At 37.5% G+C, this 19,707-nt stretch overlaps 2 protein-coding genes across 2 annotated transcripts; both read right to left on the minus strand.

Annotated features, from left to right (window-relative positions):
- Window positions 1–1,533: 1,533 nt before the first annotated feature.
- LOC128994604 (probable malonyl-CoA-acyl carrier protein transacylase, mitochondrial) lies at window positions 1,534–9,536 on the minus strand. Its single transcript, XM_054419264.1, has 4 exons — window positions 8,607–9,536; window positions 7,825–8,042; window positions 7,058–7,240; window positions 1,534–1,817 (listed from the first exon to the last, which is right to left on the minus strand). Exons 1-4 carry the CDS (start codon window positions 9,307–9,309, stop codon window positions 1,593–1,595), a joined length of 1,329 nt encoding a protein of 442 aa, XP_054275239.1. The 5' UTR covers window positions 9,310–9,536; the 3' UTR covers window positions 1,534–1,592.
- A 964-nt stretch (window positions 9,537–10,500) lies between these two features.
- Window positions 10,501–14,631, minus strand: LOC128994210 (uncharacterized protein K02A2.6-like). The gene has a single exon (XM_054418592.1). The coding sequence runs from the start codon at window positions 14,629–14,631 to the stop codon at window positions 10,501–10,503; it is 4,131 nt and encodes a 1,376-aa protein (XP_054274567.1).
- Between the last annotated feature and the right edge of the window lie 5,076 nt (window positions 14,632–19,707).

Raw genomic sequence — 19,707 nt, forward strand, 5'->3', positions numbered from 1 at the left:
TTCTTATGTTTAACCATTCTTTAAGCAAAAATTAATGACAGAAAAAAACAAAATGGCGGCTGTGTGAGTAACTAAGACTTCCGGACAGTTTAAATATTATATTTAGTTATGTTTCTTACCCAAGATTAATGCCCTAAAATATTGGTAGAGAGTTCGGGGACACCCTGTATATATTTGTAACAGTCTTGATAGTTATGTGCTGGGTTCATGAGCTAGGGGGAGGAGTGCTGTTGACATATTTATTAATTTACTTACTTATTAAAACAAGTTTGCTGCGGTTGCACTTGATGCCTGGCCATGGCTGGGTGCAGGAACAGCTAATGCACTGCATGGATGAGTGTATGAAAACGTGTAAATTTAATTTCATCCAATAGGAGAGGCATATTATAGGCTGTACTGTGATCCAGTTGTTGTGGACGTAGTTTTACAAGAAACCAACAGATAAAAGCACTAAACAAAAGTGCTGTCAGGCCCTCAGTATTGCCAAAAGGAAAGAAAAAGCAGGGCCTAAGTACCCAGATACACCATCAAAAAAGGTGTCAAGCACAATTTTGAGGTTAGGTTCCTTCCACAATGTTACACAACGGTCATTATCGTTATTCTACTAAATCTAAGCCAAAACCCAACACTACACACTGCCCAAAAAGCACTTGGCACTGTAAAAGTAACCGATCCAAAAACGAATTGTACCAAAATGACGTGTTAACAAGTGTTGATATCAACATTATACATAATTTAAAACATTTAACGGGAAATTCCATAGTGACCATACAGCTGTAAAATCCAGCAGTAATTCTCATTAGTCATTAGAAAGAAATTGCATATATTGAGCCATGATACTAGTGATGGTAGTACTAAGTGAATTGTATTGTACTTTGTCAGAGAGCAGTTATAGGATTTGTGGCCAGTACTCATACTTGGGCAAAAAATCTTAAGATAACAATTTTCACTAGGTACACACGTTAGTCCACAGCCACCTTTAAATCCAGGGCGCGCCCTGGTAGATTGTCAACTTCGCAAGTAGTGCTGTTTAGAGCCAGACGTCCGATAAGCTAACATGGCAGACAGGTGACACCCACTCATTTAATGGTCTATTATTAATTTAAATTTTTTGATATAAATATATTAAAAGATTGAAAATAAAACATATATACCCTAGTGTTCTAAACCAGGACAAAATAAATTGAAAATTTATTTCTGTACATTAAAAATGAAGTCAATATTTTCATAGGCCAGTAACCAAGCTTTTGCATTCTTAACAAATATGTACACAAATATGCATTAGCCATCACCAAACAAAACAGCTGTAACAGCACTACTGACAGTGTTGCCACTTTAAAGGCCACGGCCTGGAGTTAAAGGTAGGTGGCCGGTGGCCGTGGTTAGTTACCATGCTAGAAAGACATGCTTACTAATCAATTTGCAGCCACACGTACATTTAGACTATACAGCCTTTCCTTAGGCCTATGTAGAGAGTATTCTTAATCCCCATACATAATATTGTTCAAAAAGGAAAGAAAATAATTACAAAAGTTCTTGGTAGAAAGTTTCTATAACTAAATCAGGTAACTTATAAAAAAACCTATATGACATCAAACAGATGTTGCATCAAAAACACTGAAACAACTATCATATGCTTTAGCATTAACCATTTTCAATACTGTTTTCAGGGTGTTGCCAGGTCCTACTTCATACGTTGTAGGGAAGTGTGATCCAACAGGACGTTCGTACATGATATGCATCATCTGTTCCCATTTGATAGGCTTCACCATCTGTTTGTGTAGGTTTTTCAGGATGTCCTCTCTGTTGCGATAAATCTGGAAATAGTTTTAAAACAACTAATAAACACAAATTAGATAAAATATCAATTAGTAGCCTACGGTATTTGAAGTTAAAACTTTAAATTCTACTTTTTACCTTAAGCATGATTATGCTGCTAAAAATATTAACATTCTTAACATTCTACCAACAAATTACTATAATTGGCTTTAGAATGAAAAGAACTTGCTATTGAAGGTCCTGTTATTGTGGTTGTACCAGGTATAAATGTAATGAATAGCTGGTTCAAGTACAAAAAGGTTTTTATTATCTGCTTTACGTCTCTAGAGATGAGGAAGTGTGGTGGGGAAATCTGTCTCTCTCGTACTACCTTCTCTACATGCCATCCTAAAATGTGAGTTTACAAGCTACTAGCTGATTTTTTAACATGCAGCTTGTAAATTGGAGAGTACTCAGCACACTTGCTTGCTAGCTCCTATTAGAAATATTCTGAAGAATTTACTCAACAAATGACAACTGTATGCCACTAACTGGATGTTGAGCAAATTGTACTACCCAAGTCACAATTGTGTATGCACAAGTGACAAAGTCTTATGATGTCAAAGGAACTGGCTAAGTTAGTAACATGAACCTTTTTCACCATAGTAGTTGACAAGCCTGCTTTTACTCAATAAACAAAATTAGTAAGAATTTTCCCGAGGAAGCAATATTATTGTTTATCACTCTTCTTCCCCTTAGTCTTACACTCCTTTTCACCATCTGGTTATGAACCATAGAGACTAAAATCTTTCTAGTAGAAGTGTGCAGAAGAGCATACTCTCATATATCCATATATGAAGAAAGCTTGCTTACTGTAGGCAAGTTTACATTACAGGTGAAGGTTTCATTACAGGATTCTAGTGATGGCAGAGAACTGTGCTGTCATGATGTAGCCAATAATTTCAACTAAAGTAGACCTGTGGCTTTTTTTCAATGGCTCATATATACTTCATGAGCTTGCAAACTGCACAGTTTTTACAATTTTCGGCGTCTTTCATTTTTTTTATGTTTTTGTTGATGTTGTAGGCCTATGTCTAACTAAGCCTATACCACAGTGTTTTAATACTTTCTTATTAAATGGCGACCATACAAAGTAGGTATTTTAAGCCAAGTATGAATGGAGATGAGTGTAGGATGAGTGGCGCAATCTTGTAGTCTTGTTAGTGACTAAGGCCGACATTCCTTAGACTCAGCTGTTAATTAATAGCCCATACAGCTAATGGCAACTAAGGGACCTACAGTTTATAGTGGAATCCGAACCACATTTTTGCCTTGGTATATACGAATTGGTCTAATTATCAGGATATGTAATATATTATATTATATCACATTACCTGGCTCTTACAATTATCTGAAACATCTGTAAAATGTTTATGTTTACATTTTGTTTCTTCTATGATTATTAAATTTAGTTTTGTTCTCTAACATTTTATAGAATCATTTATTAGTTTTCAAAGTTAAATATGTTTTAGTGGCAACGAGGACGGGATTTTTAATGACTCATACACTTTTCTACAGGATAAACATTGAAATTAACATACTATCATGACTGAAGACCTTTCAACAATTTTATCAACGTTTGTTCAACAACAGGTTATACTTCTGAACAAGTTTAATGAAATCACAGAAACCCATGCACAGAATCCAAAACCTTCAACACCCCAGAACGTAATCACATCATTCAATTTCGATTCATTTGATGAAAATCTTGAAGATTTCAATTCATATAGACAACGACTTGAAAATTACTTTCATTTGAAAAACATTACAGGAAACGCAGATGAAATACAACAAATCAAAGCAAGAATATTGATCAATTGTATTGGACCAAAACATTATCAACTTGTATCTCCAGACCTACCATCAAACAAAAGCTACGACAAATTGATTAAAATAGCTGAAAAACATTTATGTCCAAAACCCAATGGTTTTGTGCAACAACATACTTTTCTATCACGTGTTCAAAGTCCGACAGAGTCCATATCTGAGTTTGTAGCTGCACTAAGAAGACTTACATTCACATGCAATTTCAACTGCCCTTAATTCTTGTGAATCTTCAATGGTAGATTTGTTTTTACGTGCACAATTCATTCGAGGATTACGAGATGAAACAATCAGTGAAAAGATTCTTCAGCATCCAGAATTGACTTTTGAAGGTGCGTATGAACATGTTTTTGTTGTATGGAATAGAGTTCTGGGGCAGCTGCTCAAATGCCGAAACCATTTTCAAAATTCAAAAAAAGATCCTAAGAATTATGACATTTTCAAAACCTAGGCGATCCTGTAAATTATTATTTAGAGAATTGAAAATATTAACACTTCCGTCAGTTTATATCCTGCAAACATGAATTTTTATTTAAAAAAATCTTGAATCTTTTAGGAATGAAAACCATAACAATAATTATTTAACACGACATCGAAATGATTTACAACTGCCCATTCATAGACTTTCCTCACTAGAAACCCTTCCACAATATCTAGGGAAAAAACTGTATAATAAACTCCCTGATAATATTAAATCATTAGAATCTTTTGAAAAATACAAAAAAGACGTTACCAAATTGCTGCTTAATAAAGGGTATTACAAAGTTAATGATTTTTTAAATGATGTATGTATTTGATTTCTTAGCATTTTGTATAGTTATTATAGTTTTATGTATTTTAATTGTACATGACCATTTCACCTGTTTCCCAGCTATGCTGGATCTGTAAAACGTTGTGTGAAAATAAATAATTTACTTTGACTTTGACTTTGAAACAGGCTCTGACTCTTGAAGCATCAAAAAAGGGTTGCAAAACATTTCATGGAACTGATTCAATAAATAAAGATTCAAAAGCTTTTCGTACAAAAAACTATGATTGTGATAACACATCAACAAAACAAAGTCAAAACAATCCAAAGAACTTGTATGAGCGCCTAGGAATTGCAGGACTATGTCTGTGTTGTGGTGAGAGTAACCACTTGGCAAAATCGTGCGACAGGGACATTAACACCTTATTTTGTAGTTTATGCCATAAGCGTGGTCATATCTCTAAAGTTTGCATATCAACCTTAACACGATGACTGCTGAAAACAACGTACAGGCGCTCCCCAGTGGCGGGCGAAGCCCCGGCACGCAACCGAATCAGCGAACGCAATTGGCATTCAAATATTTCAGTCTGACGAATCACAAAAGAGCAGTGGAGACTGTGCTGCGTTACCCCGAGAGTGGATGTAGTTCACTGAATCACCCAAAGGTAGCAGCACTGCACGGATCCGTATCCAGTGTCTTTGTAACGTGGGTTGAAGAGAAAAAACCCCCCAAACCGGGACAAAAGCATTGCCAGACAGGATTTTACAGGAAATTTTAGTGCCAACCTACACCAAAGTAAAGCTCACATTCTAAGCTGGCAGGCTGGCAACGATTATAACGTATTCGTCTGAGGCTAAGCTCACACTGACTCAATATATTTCTGTTGGTCTGGTGCCGACTTTTGTCGGCGCGCGCCACATTGAAGTGCTAGCGACGCCGACTATAGTCGGCGTTAGCAGTCAACGTGTTAACAAGATCAAATCATTGCAATGTAAATACCATAATTCAAGAAGACATAGAACATGATGAGTTTCCTATTGGAAGAATTGTTTCTGTCCGTATTGCGTCCACTACTTCACCAACGGAAAAATTCATGACAACGCTGAACATTGAAAATGGTAAGCTTACCTTTGAAATTGACACTGGGAGTCCAGTAACTATGATCAATAACAAAGACCTTCAAAAAGTTTGCACCAACAGAACTCTTCAGCCAACATCAACAACATTTAAAACAGTTACCGGTGAAATCTTGAAACCTCTGGGTGTCACCAAAGTTGAGGTATGGTACAACAACAAATCTACAAACCTGAACTTGTTTGTAGTTGATAACATTATTAATCCATTACTAGGTCGAGATTGGTTGCAAAAACTGAAAATTCCCTTAGATTCTCAACTATCCACTTCCACCATAGCTCCTTCATCAGTGAAGCCTGCTGTAACATGCTCCTCTCCACCTCCACCACCCTCTGTCAAACCTGTGAGCTAGGGCTACTCTGCAGTTCCGGTTAAACTAATAACCCACGAAATGCCATTGAGACCAGTAACTTACACACCACCCGCCTCGGCTGTCTTATACGAGTACTCTTACCCAGCTGTGAAACGTGTAGTGCCGACAGTTCTCAAAACACCGATTGTACCACTGAAACCAGTCCAGTACATGACTTTTGCTCCCCCATACTCTGAACATTCTACTCCAACTCCACTGAAGACTCTTAACTCTGAACATTCTACTCCAACTCCACTGAAGACTCTTAAGTATTCAACACTAGTGCCTGCAGTTAGCTATGAATATGTACCTCCTGCCCGGGTAAAACCATTGAAACCCAATGTGTACTTACCTCCTTCTCCCCTGACAGTGAGCTACGATTATTCCATTCCAGCTTCAACAGCAGTTTCCAACGGTTACAAATCGACCACATCAATTCTAAAACCCCTGGTTGATTTCCCTCCTATTCAGTATTTAACTCCCGCTCCTATTCATTTTCAATACCCTACTCCAGTTGCAGTCAAAACCTACAATTATTCAACGACTCCAGTAAGCTATTAAACTATACACCGGTTCCAATGAAAAAAAAAAAAAAAAACTTAAGTTTATTATCTACACCACACAAGGATCAGTTATATGAGTATCCCACACCAAGACTTCAACCTGTTGTTATCTTTTTAGAGGGGAAGACTGTAATATATTATATTATATCACATTACCTGGCTCTTACAATTATCTGAAACATCTGTAAAATGTTTATGTTTACATTTTGTTTCTTCTATGATTATTAAATTCGGTGTATCAGATGCCCCCATTGAAGGCAAATCATTGTACGCCTTTTACTAAGGCGATTATATTAAAATTTAGCCACAATGTTAAAAGTTGTTCACGATTCATTGTTTATTGGCAAACTGAGATTTGCAAACACATTCTTGCTTTCTTTGCTGACATTTTCAGGCACGGCCCTAGGGACTTTGCCGCCCTGGGCGAGATCGGCGACCGCCGCCATAGACAAAAAGAAATAAATATAGACTGTCAGCTGTGCTGCGGTTAGCGTATATTCCGGCGCCGACCGCTAGGGGTAATTTGTAGTTACAGCGCACACCGCTGCATCATTCTGCAAGGAACCACTAGAAAATAGAGTGTATTTGCTAAATAATTAAATGTTATTAAATCATACCTTCCCAGTGACAGTTGAATGCACAGCAATCACAGGATCCTGTACATTAGATCGTTGCAGGTACTTCTTGAAAGTCAATGCAGCAGGTTGCATCAAACTCGTTTGATGAGCGCCGCTGATGTTGAGGCGACGGGTTTTATTTATTTTCAACGACTTGTTGTTTTTCTCAATGAAAGTCAAGCACTAGAAAATACAAAATTAGGCTAATATAAAAAACGAATAGGCCTATCCATTATGAAGAGAGAGGGAGATATGTCTAATAATATGAATTAATTTCTCCACCAATCGAACATCATTTGACTGAGTTAAATTTGTTTAACGATTGGAAGTATAGGATAGTCAGCAGAATGTTGTTGAGGTAAAGAAGCTGAAATCCTTTCTGTAGGTAAAGGTGGGCATACCGGTAGTTGTAAAATTGATTTAATATTACAATTTATTTACATGCAGGCTATATTGAAATAGGCTAATTAGTTTGTAGTGTGCCTGTAAAGGTCGACAATATTAAGGCAATTTTAGAATGTTCTGTGGCAGCAAATAGGCTATGATATTAGGCTGATTATTTCAATTAGGAAGGTGAGAATAGATTATTGTTGTAGGTACATAAATTACATAATTATATAACATACCAAAAGGTATCGCTATTATTTTTTTATTTTTCATGTTCTATTGTCTATTGTAGGCGCTTGGCTCTTTTCCAGAACAGTTTTCACATTACTGGTACAAAACAGCATTTCTGGTGTACATTTCAGAGGTGGTATATTAGTTACCTGAATGTGGCCAGCGATTACTTTGCAGTGAGGGAACAAATGGTGAGCAACTTCACAAACTGGCTTCTCAACACCTTGTTCTGCAGCGTACTCCTTAGCTTTCGCCAACACTTCGTGTATTTTGGTGGACGGTGTGTACATCACCGTCAACATGCCTCCAGGTTCCATTTCACTGGCTGTTTGCATGGCTTCTCCTCTTAGCTGAGCCAATCGAACGGCTAAAAACAGTTTTGAAAGAAACTTATGTTTGGATTATTGATAGTGATAAATATAGTATAACTAGGCCTAAGTTAGATCGATGCTAAAACTTGGGAGGAAAATGAAATTGGTTTAGTTAAGTCAAGTTAATTTTTACAAACTGATTTTGTTGTACCGTAGTAGGATACTTATAATGATAAGTAAGTTAGGTATAACTTAATAGCTTAGGGGTGAAAACGGTGAAAGTGCAATAAGGTTAAAGTAATTAGATCTTAATTGGTACATCACCACTATCACACTAAAGAAGTAATTCAGCCAGTTAGGCAAAGAACTAGGCTGTAGGTACCGGTAATGTGATCAATAAAAACCAATTTTTAAAAGTTTATAGGCTATGGTAGGCTACACTTTTAAAGTTTAGTGGGTCCCAAGTATTTTTTAAGACATATTTTTAAGTAAATAAGTTAGTCATTTTCAAAACAATTGTTGTAGTTTCAATTTGATATGTGTTATTATTAAGTTAGGGCCTAATAGCCAATTACTGTTTAATCAAATAAGTTAGACTTTGGACTTAACAGCAAACTTACCTCTTTCAAAAGAGAAAGCACCGGCAAAAGAAAGTGCTGTTAATTCACCCACACCAAATCCCGCGGTTGCAATACAACTGTCAACAGTATTAGGCCTTTCTTCTCTAAGTTTTTCTAACGCAGCGAATGAACACACCATCACAGCTACTTGAGCGTATTTAGTCTCATCCAGTTTTGATTTAGGCCCTTGCATACAAAGAGAAAGAAGATTATACTTTAAGATTTCATTCGTCGCAGCAAATATGTCCTTGACACCTGGAAATACGAGTAAATCTCCTACCATGCCAACATATTGACTTCCTTCTCCAGGAAACAGAATTAGGGATGTCTCCCTAGGATCCACTCTTGGTCTTAGAGAATGTCTAGATTGCAGTCTGTGATTAACTGCACCTTTAGGATAAGGTGATGTTGCCCATACATTATCTGGTGTCAATTCTTCATTGCCTTCATGTTCAAATGTTGCAGCATTGTGTAGCAATTCTTGGACGTCATTAGATTTCAAATCCTCTTTGGTAGGCCTATTTGAGCAGTTTGAATGACACAAGTGCAATTTATTAACAACATTTAGTAAGCTACTTGGATCCACACATTTCCTGTCAACATTGAGCAAGCCATTTGCAAAGGCCGAAAAGTTTAACTTGTTAATATTGATAACCCTATCAAATTTCAGCAAACTTTGAATAAAGTACAAGGAGTGACCCATCGCTTCTTAAACTTAACTATGCCGTACTAGCTGGTTTGTAACATATAAAAGCTCTAACCACGAGGTAATAGGAAAACTATTCACTTTGTGACAGACACATTCGTTGATAACAGTTTAAGTCTGAAAAGATTGCATCAGATAAATTTAAACGGCAATAATATTATTATTTGTTTGAACAGTTCTATAACCTCAAAATACCGACTTGACAATACATTTTTATACAAACACTCAAGTAGTACAAGCAGACGATAATCGACAGACTTGAGACTACCCCCACGGCCCACAGACACTTTTTTCCCTTTCCATCATTTGGTGGTTTTATTATATGAGCCATGGAGCTTGGATATTCAGGGTTACATGTAGTTTTTAATTTGTTTCCTTAGTTAAATCATAGACTAACCAACACAAGTAGACTTCTCATCCCATTGTAAATTTTGAAGCACGTTTTTCGTGTCTAGTTCATGTACGTGACACTTGGGCGCTAGTGTCGACGAAACTTTGTTTCTATTATTTTAGGGTTAATTTCTTGATTTGTGCTTTACTGTTTGGTTATAAGTTATTGTTTATGATTAGATCGTATTATTTGGCTAAACGAAGTTTTAAATGGCTGTAATAACGGAAAACAAATTGTAAACAAAACACGACCTCTACATAAACCATACAGAACTAACAATAAAATTGTCTTCAGCTGTTCCATAAGGATGAGAAATCTACTAAGGGAGTATGTTTTATCCGGGCCGTGATATTTGGAAAGAGTGAGTAAATATACCAGGAAGCGAATTTATTTTATTGTGAAGATGCTATTTGTTGTCAAATTAACTTATTATATTTTGATGGTTGTCTAATTTTCAATTACCGCATCTTAGTGACAATTAAAATAGGGAATATGGACTAAGTGGTAGCTTCTATTATACCGTGTTATGTCTAGAGATGTATAATCAACGGTGGTTGCCCCTTGATATGATAAGCTAGATGTTCCTGGTTCAAATCCGATGTAACGTTATTACATTTAAAATAGAATAAAATATATGAATGAAGAATCTTTTATTGTCAAACATTTATAACAAAAGTAACAAGTAAACAAACATTGTTTTTATGAAAACATCTGATTGAATTAAATTACAGAACAGTATTTCAGCATACATAACATTTCCCCCTTCCTTCTTTAAATGCCTGGAGGACTAATATTCATTATGGTAATACATTGGCTTTCTTATATTCCGACTTGATTTTCTCTGGTTTGTAGTACCAGATGAAGGTGAAGTTAGTTAGTTGTTGTTGAAAAGATAGTTGTAAAGGCCGTATTTGTTGGCGTGTTGAAGTTTGTTGTGTTACAGATTGTTGTGCAGGCTGTATTTGTTGACGTGTTCTTAAATGGTCGGCATGCTGCCTGTGTTCTTTGTCATCAATGTTCACTCTGTATGACAATGGTGCTGTTTTCCTTAACACTACCCCTTCTCTCCAAATTTCATTTGGATTCCGTTTCACCCAAACTTTATCACCTGCATTAAAGTCTTTACGTTTAGAGTGGATATCATGATAAAACTTTTGGCGTTCTGACGACTGTTTCATCTTTTCCTTCACGTCCGGTCTTAGGGTGTCAATCAAAGTTCTTGGGTTTCTTTTCAGGAAAAGTTCAGCTGGTGTCCGTCCAGTCGATGAATGTGGAGTTGTCCTGTATGAGAACAAAAGTGTATGGAGTCTTTGCTCGTGATCATTTATGTCAATCATGAGATACTTGTTTTGAAACGTCTGAATTACTCGTTCAACACAACCATTGGAACGACTGTGGTAAGGAGTGGTTCTGATGTGAATCACGTTATTATTGCGGCAAAACTCTCTAAATTCTTCTGAGACAAACTGATTTCCATTGTCAGTAACAATTTGTTTCACAAGTCCATATCTACAGAAAAGTTCACGAAGTCGTCTTATCACAGTGTTGCTTGTAGCGTTTTTCATTGGAAATATTTCCAACCATCGAGAATATGCGTCTTTTACCACTAACCACATGTATCCGTCAAAAGGTCCTTTGAAATCAATATGTAATCTTTCCCAAGCATTTTCCGATATATTCCATGAATTGAGTGGCGTTTCCACATCATTTTTCCTGAATGTTTGGCATCTTGTACAAGTTTTCACTAAGTTTTCAATGTCATCATCTATTTTTGGCCAGTACACATACAACTTCGCCAAAGATCGCATGGCAACTATTCCTGGGTGTGAAACGTGGAGATAACTAAGAACGTCTCCTCTAAGGGACTTGGGAATTAATATTCTTTCTTGCCACAATAAAATCCCCTCTTCATAAGATAGTTCATGTCTCTTGTCATAGAATATCTTCAAATTGTCCGGAATTGAACTTCGATCGGGCCATCCCCTGACACAATAGGATATAATGTGTTTCAGTTCATCATCTCTGTGAGTGTTATCTTGAAGCGTACGTTTTGTAAGTGGCAAATCTTCAATTCTCATAGATCTTACTTGGTTTACTTCACCAAGCGTCTGATACGTATCAATATTTGTTCCTCCTTCTAAAGGTAATCTACTTAGACAATCTGCCAGAACATTATCTTTTCCAGCCCTGTAGTTTATATCGTAGTCGTATCCACTGAGGATAATAGCCCATCTTGCAAGTCTGGAAGCGGCATGTTTAGGTATAGGCTGCTTTGCCCCAAAGATTCGTTCAAGTGGTTTATGATCACACAAAAGAGTGAAATGTCTACCATAGAGATATTTGTAGAATTTCTCAACACCAAAGATAATGGCCAGTGCTTCCTTATCTATAGAAGAATAGTTCTGTTCTGCTGAATTTAATGTTCTTGAAGCGGCTGCAATTGGTTTCTGACTGCCATCAGGACAACGATGAAGGAGAACTGCTCCTAATCCAATATTGCAAGCATCTGTTGCAAGGATAAGTGGAAGTTTAGGATCATAATGTACAAGTACCATATTGTTTGAAATGTTGCTCTTAATATGGTTGAATGCGTCCTCACAGTCACTATTCCAGTCCCAAGTTGAGTTCTTGTGCAAAAGTCTGTGTAAAGGAAAACAAAGAGATTGCAAATTTGGAATGAATCTTGAATAGTAATTCACAGATCCAAGAAATGATCTAAGCCCAGAAACGTTCTTTGGTGGGGGTTGTTTCTTGATAGCTTCTACACGATCTTCAACAGGCTGAATACCCAGAGCACTAATTTTGTGCCCAAGATAAGTCACACTTTGTTTGAAAAGCTGTAGTTTATCTTCACGCGTGCATAGTCCTGCTCTCCTCAATATATTTAAAACTGTTTTGAGCCTATCAATGTGTTCTGGTCCACTTCTACCGCCCACACATATGTCGTCAAAATACCACGCACAATCATCGGTACCAACTAATAATTGGTCCACCAGCTTTTGAAAAATCTTAGGTGCAGTCTTAATGCCAAAAGGTAATCGATTGAAGGTAAAATATCCTTTATGTGTCGCTACCACTAGATATTTTTTTGATTCTTCGTCCACTGGAATCTGTAGATACGCATCCTTCAAATCAATAACTGAAAAGAATTTTGAACCATTCAACTTAAGCACTGTTTCTTCAAACGTAGGGATGCAGTATTCGTCATCGATTAAATGAGGGTTGATTGATACCTTGAAATCTGCACATAATCGTACCTCACCATTAGACTTCGGTACAACAACTAAAGGAGAAGCACAAAGGATCGGAGTCGTAGCCGGATCCACAGGTTCTAAGACCCCTGAGGACACTAAACGATCTAGTTCCTTGCTAGTTGCACTGTGTAATGCAAACGGAACAGGTCTCGGTTTGTGTATTGGCAATTGTACATCATTAGCTACTCTAACCTTAGCTTTGAAATTTTTTACTGTTCCTAGGTTATTGGTAATTATGTCTTTGAATTCTTTATATATCTTACGTTTCTCCCCCTCTTTGTCTATAATGTCCGTGTTAATATGATTGACGCTATAAGAATTTTGCTTACATACATGTTCACAGTTAGGATCTAGATTAAATGCTACAATCCAATCTTTACCAAACAAAGGTGTCCCTGAAACACTGTCAGTGACAGCAACACTTAATTGCAAAGTAGTTGAACCTAACGAAACAGCGACCTTAGTCTCGCCGAGCATAGGTATCCTAAATGACGGATAAGCACCCAGCTCCTCCGTAGGAGTCAGTGCCGGTTCACCAATTTGTTTCCACGTAGATTTACTAATTATAGTTCTTGCAGCAGCAGTGTCATATTCCATCGTTATTGGAACCCTATTTATTGTTAAATGAACAACGTAACAAAATTTCTCTACATTATTAATTTGACTTATGTTCTTTACCAAACCGGGAGGCTCAGCTCCTAGCTCATCAGATATGTCAGGACATCCGTCATTATTTTGATGGAAAAAGTCTACATTGCCACTATAATCACTCATTCCAGCAAACTTATCAATTTGTTTGACAAAACGTCTTGAAAGATTTTTCTCAATGATGACATTATTGGATTTCAGACAAACTCGTTCAAAATGCCCCATTTTCCCACAAGCTCTACATTGAATATTCATTGCCTTGCAATACTCACCTGTTTTATGTTTTGCTAACCCACACCTCAAACACTGTGACTCAGGATTCAAGTTGATTCTAGTACTGTCCCTTTTGTTAGTAGTTCGTGTAGCCCCTACCTTATTTACCTGTGCGTCACATGAAAATGTCCCAAGTGTTTCTATTTGTTGTTGTTGAGAATGTGCCATTTCCATGAGGTAGGCGTCTTTAACGATGTCGACGACAAGTCTTGCTTTTTCCTCAGGATGTTTTCTGATGAGCTCTTCTTGCATTTTAGGATCATTTAAGCCCAATAAGAACTGGTCTCGCAGTCTTTCGTCAAGTGTATCTTTAAACTCACATTCCGTGGCACCAGCTCTCAATTTGTTTACAAATATGCGTATAGATTGATCTTTGTTCTTCACGATTTTTCCAAATTTTAGTCTTTCGGCCAAATAGGATGTTTTTGGTTTATAGAAATTCGAAATAAACTCAACAATTTCCTCGTAGTCTACTGTTAAAATAGGTGTTGGATAAAAGTTATCAACCACAATTCTATAATGTTCAGCACCAATCCATTTCAGAAGTAAAATTCTTTTAGCTTCTTGATTGTGTTGTAATCCACAAACAATTATTTCCAACTCAAACCTTTGGTAGTAGTACTTCCATGTTTCTTTGGTAGCATCAAACTTCTCGAACTTGAAATGTGTAATACTATGTGTAGTAGGTTGTTCCACTGTTAATGTAGATGATGTGTCGTCATTGTCATATTCCTCATGTCCGTGCAGCGCCATTATGTAACGTTATTACATTTAAAATAGAATAAAATATATGAATGAAGAATCTTTTATTGTCAAACATTTATAACAAAAGTAACAAGTAAACAAACATTGTTTTTATGAAAACATCTGATTGAATTAAATTACAGAACAGTATTTCAGCATACATAACATCCGACTGCCTCCAATATATCTTTGTGGTCAACACTCACTGACAATGAATACAAACCTAGCCTTTTCTTTATGTTTGTTTTCTAATAGCACTTCACTGTCTTTAAACTAGGTGGCGTTCGCAGAGGCATCCACAAAATTGAGCGGAGTCATCAAGGGTTCATATTATATTGTTTTTGTCATACTGCATTAAAAACAGTCGTTTTAATGCATGCGTTGCGGGTTTAAAGAAGCATTTTTACTCTCTAGGGAGTAAATATCGTTTTTAGCCTCTGTGGAGTAAAAATCGGCGGTTGTCAACTCAGTTGCAAATTTCTATTGTAAACGATTGCATGTATCGAAATAAGTATCGATTCGTGCTTCGTAATCATTTTAACCTACAGTCTACAGTCTCTTCCCATAGCATTTTAGCATTGCAGATACATTAATCCATTCCCACACTCAACACTACTCATCTTTACTACTTCCATCACCACCCCCTACGCCACCCCCTACGTCGTGGACCTTTTTCCCTCTCTTCCCATAGCATTTTAGTATTGAAAATACATTAATGTAATTGCCAAAGACAGTTCCCACACTCTGCACTGCAAGCCTTACTACTTCATCACCATTTCCAACGTCATAGACCTGTTTCCTTCCCATCTCATAGCAAAAGTATTAGATACATTTATCTAACTGCCCAAACGGTTCCCCCACTCTGCACTTCCAGCCATTACTACTTCCTTCACCACTTCCTACGTCGTGGGGCCTGTTTCCTTCCCTTCTCATAGCATTTTAGGATTGAAGACACATTAATCTAACTTCCACAGACGGTTCTCACACTATGCTCATACTTTACTACTTCCTAAGCCACTTCCTACATCGTGGACCTGTTTTCATCGCTTTCCATAGCATTTTAGTATTTTAGATACGTTAATCTAATTGCCACAAACATTCCCCACACCCCACACTGCTAGCCTTTACTACTTCTTTCACCATTTTCTATGTTTGGGCATGCTTCCATCCCTTCTCATAGCATTTCAGCATTGCAGATTCATTAATCTAACTGCTACAAACGGTTTCCAGTTACCATACACTCCACACTGCTCACCATACTACTTCCTTAACCTCTTCTTACGTCGTGGACCTGTTTACATCTCTTCCCATAGAGTTTTAAGATTTTTGATACCTTAATCTAATCGTCATAAACAGTTCCCACACTCCAAACAGCTCGCCTTGATTACTTCCTTCACCACTTCCTACGTCTCGGACCTGTTTCCCTCCCTTCCCATAGCATTTTAGGATTGCAGATCCCTTAATCTAATCGTCATAAACAGTTCCCACACTACGGACTGCTCGCATTTACCACTTCATTCACCACTTCCTACGTCAAGGACCTGTTTCCCTCCCTTCCCATTGCATTTAAGGATTACAGATCCCTTAATCTAATCGTCATAAACAGTTCCCACACTCCAAACAGCTCGCCTTGATTACTTCCTTCACCACTTCCTACGTCTCGGACCTGTTTCCCTCCCTTCCCATAGCATTTTAGGATTGCAGATCCCTTAATCTAATCGTCATAAACAGTTCCCACACTACGGACTGCTCACATTTACCACTTCCTTCACCACTTCCTACGCCACGGACCTGTTTACCTCCCTTCCCTTAGCATTATTGGATTGCAAATACCTTAATCTATTGGTCATAAACAGATACCAAACTCCGAACAACTCGCCTTTACTACTTCCTTCACCACTTCTTTACGTCACGGACCTGTTTCCCTCCCTTTCCATAGCATTTTAGGATTGCAGATACCTTAATCTAATCGCCATAAACAGTTCCCACACTTCGCACAGCTCGCCTTGACTACTTCCTTCACCACTTCCTACATCGTGGACCTGTTTTCCTCCCTTCCCATAGCATTTTAGGATTGTAGATACCTTAATCTAATCGTCACAAACAGTTCCCACAGTCCGGACTGCTTGCCTTTACTACTTCCCTCGCCACTTCCTACATCACGGACCTGTTTCCCTACCTTCCCATAGCAGCATCATAGGATTGCAGATACCTTAATCTAATCGACATAAAAAGTTCCCACACTCCGGATAGCTCACCTTTACTACTTCCTCCACCACTTCTTACGTCGCGGACCTGTTTCCTTCCCTTCCAATAACATTTTAGGATTGCAGATACCTTAATCTAATCGTCATAACAGATTCCACACTCCAGACTGCTCACCTTTACTACTTCCTTCACCACTTCCTACGTCAAGGACGTCAAGCTAGTGTCGTCACTTAAATATACCCTATTTATGATCCATACCGTTGCTGTTCTAATATCTGTGGAATAATGCCACCAGCTATTTCTTTATCTACTGCATTCAAAAGTCAACAGCTGATCATATGTCTTTGTTTATGTGTCAAATACTGCTTCCATAAGGATTACATTGAAACTTTGAGACCCAGTGGGGTGGATTCCTGAGAGACTTTTTTAACGCCATATAGATGTTGGCACTCACCGATATGGTCTTTATCACCATACAAAATTTGAAAACGATTGATTCAGCCGTCTAGGAGGAGTTTGCGTATTACGAAATGCATAAGAGTCGACGTATAAGAGCTTCGCTCGCTCCGCTCAATGAATGGCCACAGACATATGGCCTATAGATGATCATAACACGGCAGTTCATAAAAAATCCAGCTTTCCACCATTTAGTTGCGATAAAAAACATTTATTGACTGGGATATTAGTTGTAATTCTCTCGTAACGGTGTAAAGCTATACTAGGAAGCATTATACGTTAGCCTAGCTTTGATCAACCAGAGCAGACCTAGGGCGGGAGCGGGCGCTGATTTGAGTTTTGCAACCGCAGAGGATTTCAACAATTTCTTTTTGGACTCTGTGGATGGTATTGTTGACTCCATTCCACTAAAGGATAACAATTATTTTGATTGTATTCCAGGGGTACATAATAAGTTTGAGTGGAAAATGGTTAGTGCATTAGAGGTAACAAATGTAGTCAGTAGTTTTAAGTCCTCTAGCAGTAAAGATGTTTATGATATGTCAACTGATTTTATCAAAAGGGTTGTACATGTAATCGCTCCTTTATTGGCCCATTTGTTTAGCTGCTGCCTTCTTGAAGGCGTCTTTCCTGATGTTCTTAAAACAGCCAGAACAGTGCCTGTGTTTAAAAAGGGCCCTAGAAATGTACTAGCAAGCTATAGGCCGGTGTCCCTGATACCAGTGCTAGGCAAGATATTTGAAGCCTTAATGTTAAGGCAGATAAGTGATCACTTTGAAACCCATAACTTGCTAGTCCCTGCTCAGCACGGATTTCGCAGGGGCAAGTCCACTGTAACTGCGGTGGGCTCCCTTTTACAGGTTATTCTTAATGCTTTTGAAGACAAAATGTCAACCTCTGTTGTGTTATGCGATCTGTCACGCGCTTTTGATTGTGTGCCGCATGACCTACTTGTCAAAAAGCTTTCAATGTATGGTGTTGGAGCCTGTGCGCTCAAAATGTTTGAGTCCTACCTCGATAATAGGTTCCAGGTTGTATCCTGGGCTGGGGATAAATCAAACTCTCGAATGGTAAAGCATGGAGTCCCACAGGGCTCAATCCTTGGTCCCTTCTTATTCATTGTTGCCATGAATGACTTGTATTATGGTGTCTCAAATGATATATTGATGTATGCAGATGATACCACTATTTTTGCTACACACATTGATCATATTATGGCAAAAAATTCTGCTAGCTCATTGTTAAATGAAACGTCTCAATGGTTTGATGGAAATAAATTGGCCTTGAATGCAGGCAAAACTCAAGAAATCATGTTTAGCCTTAATAAAAATGTTTCCAGTGATGATTCTGTAAGACTGCTGGGTTTCACCCTGGACTCGGAGCTTGCGTGGGATGACCACATAGATGCACTCTGTGTAAAATTAAGTAGAGTAAGACATCTTTTGAGGAAGTTGACCTCTGAACTACCTTTTAACTTTTTGAGACTGGCTTTCTTTTCTTTTTTTCAGTCCCATATTGTATATGGCACGCTCCTGTGGGGTCACTCCCCGCATGCTCAGAAAGTACTGCTCCATCAAAAAAAGGCTATCAGAATAATATGTCAGGTTCATTATCTGGAGCATTGTAGGCATTTGTTTGCAGAACTTCGCATTATGACTGTTGTAAATGTATATATTTATCAATCTTTGTTAGCTATTAAGGACATGGAAGAAGATCTGGTTTGTAACAAGGATGTCCACTCATATTTTACAAGAAATAGAAACAATGTACATTTAAGTAGCAATAGATTGAGTAAAACTAATAACTGTTTTCCTGTTACAGGCAAAAAGTTTTACAATGCTCTCCCGGAAAGTGTACGGTCATTGCGGAAGTCAAAATTCACAATAATTGTAAAAGATTGGCTTGAAACGAATCCTTTTTATGAAACTAAAGAATTTTTTGATGCTCTGAAGGCTGGCCATTGTTTTTAGTTTGTAATTTTATTTTTACACTCAGGTATGTGTCACAGTTGTCATTTTCTTTTGTTTGCCATAACTGCATGGTTTGCTGTTTTGTTTGCTGTGAAGATTAACCATTTTTTATTTCAGCATGGTTTGTAATGATGAACTTTTGATTATTTATATGCATTGGTTTGTTATTTTAGAATAGTTTGACGTTACCTATTGTATTCATTTACTTAATGGTATAATAAATCTCTTGAATCTCTTGAATCTCTCTCTTGAATCTCTTGAATCTCTAGCTTTAAAGAAAGATATTTTTTTAAACTAAGAGGTCCAATGAAATGTTTTTCCTGAAATCAAAGGTGGATTTTTTACAACAGATTTAGGCTAAACGTCAATATTTTCTCTTCAGGGTCCCTTCCGTTGCAAAGCACGGGTACAGCAGATAGTAGTAAATATTTCATTTCAATTAAGTCAGTAT

This window comes from Macrosteles quadrilineatus, unplaced genomic scaffold (assembly GCF_028750875.1).
Source record: "Macrosteles quadrilineatus isolate MER2022 unplaced genomic scaffold, UCM_ALF_1.0 Scaffold_5__1_contigs__length_97177068, whole genome shotgun sequence".
Classification (NCBI taxonomy): Eukaryota; Metazoa; Arthropoda; class Insecta; order Hemiptera; family Cicadellidae; genus Macrosteles; species Macrosteles quadrilineatus.